The 6467-nt window shown below is 41.5% G+C and overlaps 2 protein-coding genes across 2 annotated transcripts in view; one reads left to right on the top strand and one right to left on the bottom strand.

Moving 5' to 3' along the window:
- Positions 1-6467, top strand: part of pde4bb (phosphodiesterase 4B, cAMP-specific b) — a 29034-nt gene that overhangs the window by 3963 nt on the left and 18604 nt on the right. The window contains exons 3-6 of the mRNA XM_053628599.1: positions 1471-1641; positions 2326-2362; positions 2454-2524; positions 3375-3424. Of these exons, the coding sequence (XP_053484574.1) occupies positions 1471-1641; positions 2326-2362; positions 2454-2524; positions 3375-3424 (329 nt within the window). The remainder of the gene's footprint in view (positions 1-1470; positions 1642-2325; positions 2363-2453; positions 2525-3374; positions 3425-6467) is intronic.
- The window catches only part of si:ch211-107p11.3 (GT1 domain-containing protein), a 29892-nt gene continuing 27126 nt past the window's right edge, over positions 3702-6467 (bottom strand). The window contains exon 8 of the mRNA XM_053628609.1: positions 3702-4655. The gene's annotated coding sequence lies outside the window, so the exon portion shown is untranslated. The remainder of the gene's footprint in view (positions 4656-6467) is intronic.

Genomic DNA, 6467 nt, shown 5'->3' with positions numbered 1-6467 from the left:
TTTGAAAAATGAGGTGGCAATGATATATTTAACAATTTCCTCAGGATAAAAATAAAATTTTTCTTGAGGATCAAATAAAGTTTATATTGGGATATTAAAATATTATAACAGGCAATTAATTATTATGAGATTTTTGATATGACAGAAAGGCATTCCTGAGTAAGTTATGAATAAAGGCGGAGCTTATGCTGATCATGTGACATCACCACTAGCCACTCCTTCTGTCTTGACTGCTTTTATTTACACAATAAAACAGAATGCTCATGTTGGCTCGTTGCTTTAGTGGCTTAAAATACACAGTAATATTAGCCTGATATTAGATAATAACTTTCTAGGAAACTTGGATACTCAACATCAGATAATTAACCTAACCTAGCTACACGAGCTAGTCAGCTGGGGAACATTGTTCACGGTAGAATATGTTGAGCGAAGAATATATATATATATATATATATATATATATATATATATATATATATATATATATATATATATATATATATATATATGTATATATATATGTATATATATATATATATAAAAGTGGACATTGTCACACAATCGAGTTCGCAAACTGCTGGATCAATTCTGTACTGTAAATATGAGATTAAAGTATTGGAACCCTCTGGTATGTGTTAGGTGCATATGAAAGTAGCAGGAGTTTATATCTGTAGGTTTTCGAGTGTGTGAGCTTGTTTAATGTTAAAATGGTACACATCTTCCTCACTTGGAGAAATATTAAGCATGAGGCAAATTTGTTGTAACCCAAAACATGGCCAGGGGGCCAATACTTTCACATTTGGTAAATATACAGAGACCTTTCTGAAGCGGCAGCTGGTGATTATCGCGCTGTATGAATATGACGTGAACTCGGAGGTTGTGAAATATAAAACAGTGTGGTGTCAGTCAGGGTGACTCGGGTGTGTCGTGTCCTCTGGTCACCCGGTCTCTGGGGACGCTTTTCTGCCAGTTACAATGACCGTGCACGTTCTGGCGTAACTACGGCCTGGTGGTACCACACACACACACACACACACACGGATCTGTATAAGTGTGAGGAGGAGGCTGTGTTGCTCAACACTTGAACTGTGTCTTATGTCATGGTGTGTGTGTGTGTGTTTGTGTGTGTGTGTGTGTGTGTGTGTGTTTGTGTGTGTGTGTGTTTTGCGCTAGTGCCCCTTTAACCTACATCCTCAAACATAACATTGTGGTTCCTTCCTGAGTCAAGAACCACTCGTGTTGTGTTTACCCTGTTTGAACTCTGGTATGCTCCTCCCCCTCCACCTCTCCCTCCCCTGTCAATCAGAGCACTAGCCAATCGTGGGTGTCTGTGTGCTCATGTATGTGGAAGAGGGCAGATAGCGCTTTCCTCCATGTGTAATGTGTAAAGCCTTTTTGAACAGAACATGAGGGTTAATAGCGTGTGTGTTGTGTGTGTGTGTGTGTGTGTGTGTGTGTGTGTGTGTGTAGTTTGGAGGTGGAGAACGGTCCGTGCAGTCCTGTGGAACTCCAGGTTTCTCCCGGTTCTGCTTTGCTTCTCCCTCATGGTCAGCGCAGAGAGTCGTTCCTGTACCGCTCTGACAGCGACTACGAACTCTCGCCCAAATCCACCTCACGCAACTCGTCCATCATGGGAGAACTGTGAGTAACGTGCGCCACACTGCGCTGTGAGACAGCCGTCTGGCTGCACCTGTATGTCTGTCTCTCTGCCACTCTGTATCTGTCTGTCTGTCTCTGCCTATCTCTTTATCTATGTCTGTCTGTCTCTCTGCCACTCTGTATCTGTCTCTCTGTCTGTACCAGCCTATCTGTTCATCTATGTCTGTCTGTCTCTCTGCCACTCTGTATCTGTCTGTCTGTCTCTGCCTATCTCTTTATCTATGTCTGTCTGTCTCTCTGCCACTCTGTATCTGTCTGTTTGTCTCTGCCTATCTCTTTATATATGTCTGTCTGTCTCTCTGCCACTCTGTATCTGTCTGTCTGTCTGTACCTGCCTATCTCTTCATCTATGTCTGTTTGTCTCTCTGCCACTCTGTATCTGTCTGTCTGTCTGTACCTGCCTATCTCTTCATCTATGTCTGTCTGTCTCTCTGCCACTCTGTATCTGTCTGTCTGTATCTCTTTATTTGTATCTTGCCTCCTTGTCTCTATCTGTCTGTCTATAGCTTCTACCTGTCGGTATCTGTCCATCCATAATCGAATCCCTCTATCTATTCATACACCCTCTTACCTGTCTGTCTGTCTGTCTGTCCTTGACTTTATAAGTCGTGTGCTTTTCTTCTCATGTGTGAATATTTATATCAGTCTTTTTTTTTACTCCATCAGACACGGTGAAGATTTCATTGTCACACCGTTCGCTCAGGTAAACACATCACAACTGGATCACATTCAGTGTTTTCTCTGTGTGCGTGTGTGTGTGTAGCATCTATTAATCTTTTCTTCTTGAACTGCAGGTCCTCGCCAGTCTGCGTACGGTCAGGAGTAACTTCAGCGTTTTGACTAATGTGCCTGGACCTTCCAGCAAGTACGTACTTCCTCTGAAACAGAGCAGTGGAAAAAGCGTCCACTAGAGGGAGCACTCAGCTAAGTGTTAGAAGTTTAACTACACTTATCAACTCCATTATTAATCAAATACCATCAGAGAAGATGCCCGAAGCCGAAACCTAATTGGTCAGTGACCGGTCGTTATGTAATATATTCATTACACATCTGTAAATCTGATACGACTGAGTATAGATGTGTTTATACAGTTTATGCTGTTTATCAATTTATTACATTTCAGAAGGCTATTGAATTTCTTTGCTGGTTTTTACTTCATCTGCCAATCAACTCAGTAGGTGGGATCAGCAGTAATCACTAGTTTATGGAAGAGCAGTGGGTGGAGTTGAACTCCAAGAACGTTTATACGTTACGTAAAACTCTGAAGAGTTACAATTCCATTGTAACGCCCCTTCGAGTCTAAATTCTTGCTCAGAACGTCGAAACATCTCAAGAGCTATGACTTCTCCAAGTTGGACTTTTGAAATAAATGTAGCACTAGCGCACAAAAATGGAACGAGCGCTAATTTATCTCGAGTGCCCGTTTTCTTTAATCTGCGGTCTTGAGAACTCGCCGAGACGGGATTCAAGAAATTCAGAGATCCCACTTGTAATGAACGTAGCATGAGAACCCTTGTTCAAGCTAACAGCTCAACTTGAGCTAGCGTGGAATAAAGCAATATGCTAGCTGAGGGAAATGATGCTAGTTACAGACGTGGAGGTTAGCCATGCGTTAAGGTTGCCAGCTAATGTTTCAGAGACTGATAGGTTTGTGTTTTTTTGTTTTTTTTAGTGTTTACAATTAAGATGTGCAAAGTATTGTTTTATTTTTACAGGAGATCTCCAGTTAGCATGCAGCCTCCGTTAAACAGAGCGTCACTATCAGGTAAAAGGTGGCTACGCTACACTAACTTTCTGTTAAAAACAAAATAATCTTGTATGAACTGTTTTGGGATTCATTATTCTTACTAAAATTTTGATAAACATCCCGGACGCTAGGCATCCGTTAGCATGACCAGACTCTTACAAGCTGTTACGTTATGTTTAAGTCGGTATTTGTTCTCAATGACCAAAAGACTATGTGAAAAATTCCTGTAAAGCTAGCTAGTTATTGTTAGCATAACACTAGCACTGAATTCACACATTTAAAAAAATAATAAATTCAGACAGCCATTTGCAGTACTTCGGGATAAAACTGATTTGGGGGGGTCACAACACACACTCTATAAACCCTCATGTTCTGGTCCAAAAGGCTTTACACATTACACTTGGAGGAAAGCACTGCCTGCCCTCTTCCACATACATGAGCACACAGACACCCATGATTGCTACATACGAGCTCAGTTAGTGATGTCACTAATTGTGCTTTCCACCTATCCACCAATGTCTGGCAAATTATTAGAACACAAAAATCTGGTAACAGGAAACTTTTTAGACACAGACCCTGCTCGATTAACCAGTTAACCAGCTAGTTAACGTAACCAATGTTAGCGACGAACAGATGGTTGTTATGGCAACGTTATATTTTGCCGTGTTGGATAAATGAGACCGATACTCGATACTGAAATCCCCCTCACATCGACCTGTGAGAAATGCGTGCTAGTTTGCTAACGGTTAACCTTAGGATAAATGTGAGGTGGGTGTGTGGGTGTGTGTGTGTATGTGTGTGGTTTTTAATTTGCATATAATCTGCATAATGCATAATAATGAGGGGAAAGGTGTAGGGACACAGCACATTTTCAGTCATTTAGTGGGCATTAAAACAGCTTTCTTAACATACGTTAGTAAGTGTTTCGGATCCACCGCCTGCGTGTGTGTGTGTATGATGTCACACAGCAGACCACAGCATAAAGCAGTGTGTGTGTGAATGGCTAGTGGTATGAGATGTGTGTGTGTGTGTGTCTATGTGTATGTGTGTGTGTGTGTGTGTGTGTGTGTGTGTACAGTAATGAGTGTATCAGCCCAGGTGGAGGTGGCCACTGTAGAGTCAACGATCTGAGAGTTGAGTTGAGGGGAGTGAAGGATTGTGGGATGTTTTGCTTCCTGTTTTGCGGGTCATTGACGTCAGTCGCCGCCCCTCAGCCAGCTCACTTCCTGTATAGCGTGAATGGCCATTCCTCATGGAGGAAAACAGACACACACACACACACAAACACACACAAAATTGTGCGTCAAAAAAAACTGGAGGAGTGTATAAGCCCACCTCAGGTGCACTGATGAAGTGTGTGTGTCTGTGTGTGTGTGTGTGTGTGTGTGTGTGTGTGAGTGACAAGGCGATTTAGCTGCTGTTTGATTTGGCCTACGTCCCAAGCAAAGCTTATTTTGCTTTCACAACATCCACACAGGCCCTCTCTCTCTCTCTCTCTCTCTCTCTCTCTCTCTCTCACACACACACACACACACACACAGACTTTATATATTCTCTCTAAAATCATTTTTAAATCATGTAGCATATTATGAGGCACAGTTTTGTGATGTATGTTATTCATTTCCGCGTCAATAGTAATACGAGCGTTGTTACAGTGTTTAGGGTAGAGTTTACGGCAGTGTTTACAGTAGTGTTTATGGCAGTGTTTACGGTAGTGTTTACAGTAGTGTTTATGGCAGTGTTTACGGGAGTGTTTACAGTAGTGTTTATGGTAGTGTTTGGTTTACAGTAGTGTTTACGGCAATGTTTATGGTAGTGTTTATGGCAGTGTTTATGGTAGTGTTTACGGCAGTGTTCATGGTAGTGTTTATGGCAGTGTTTACGGTAGGGTTTGCGGTAGTGTTTACAGTAGTGTTTAAAGTAGTGTTTACAGTAGTGTTTAAAGTAGTGTTTACAGTAGTCTTTACAGTAGTGTTTATGGTAGTGTTTACAGCAATGGTTTACGGCAGTGTTTATGGCAGTGTTCACCGTAGTGTTTATGGCAGTGTTTACGGTAGGGTTTGCGGTTGTGTTTACGGCAGTGTTTACAGCAGTGTTCATGGCAGTGTTTATGGCAGTGTTTACGGTAGAGTTTGCGGTTGTATTTACGGCAGTGTTTACGGCAGCCCTGCTACTACACAACTTCCTGTAATTCTGTCATTCGCCTCATGTGTTAATTTGACGCTACTCTGAGCTTGAACCTCGAAACTAACGTTCTCATTAAAGTCACGTTGCTTTCTTATCGTTGTTACACACTTGGACAAGTCAAGGCTAGCTATAAAGTCTCGGAGGTTTTAGGATTTGCGCAAACGACAGGCGAAAAATATCTTTAAAAACTATGACAAATTCTAAATGAACTGTCGTTCAACACACTGCATCATTGTTAACATCTAGCCTATGTTTTTACAGATATGTTCAAAAACTGGCCAATTACTCAAACTAAACACTCGCATTTTAAAATACAACTCGGGCATTTATGATGTCATTTTTTTCGGATTTAGAACATTTTTATCCTCACTGACTGTGGCAGCCTTTAAAAGTCGCAGTGTTTATAAAGAATGAGGCCAGGAATGTAGCAATGTGGCTTCGAATTACATAAACTGATCTGTTAGATAAGAAATTGTCAGTACAGGAAACTTTACAGGAAGAATTCAGGTTAGGAAGTTTCAGCGTGCTAATTAGTGTTTTGAGCAGTAAGGTATGAGAAAGACAGGTGTGGATATTTAACTTGTTTACTCCAGAGAGCTTAATTAATATGCTGACATCACGGACGGTAAGAAACCTGTGATCACACTGCAGAGGAATCTGCTGGAATAATACAGAAGTGAAATGAAGTGGTCTGGCAGGTTCACACACACGTCACACACAAACATCTCTCTCAGACAAACACATACCCACACACACACACACACACACACACACACACACACATACACACACATACACACACATAATGGTGGCTACCTGCAGGGAAAAGTCCGAACCGTGTCGGCTTATTTAAGGTAAAAAAAATCACCTCAGA

This window comes from Ictalurus furcatus, chromosome 7 (assembly GCF_023375685.1).
Source record: "Ictalurus furcatus strain D&B chromosome 7, Billie_1.0, whole genome shotgun sequence".
Taxonomy (NCBI): domain Eukaryota; kingdom Metazoa; phylum Chordata; class Actinopteri; order Siluriformes; family Ictaluridae; genus Ictalurus; species Ictalurus furcatus.
The sequence above is the reverse complement of the archived record's forward strand: the minus strand, read 5'-3'. Positions and strand labels throughout refer to the sequence as shown.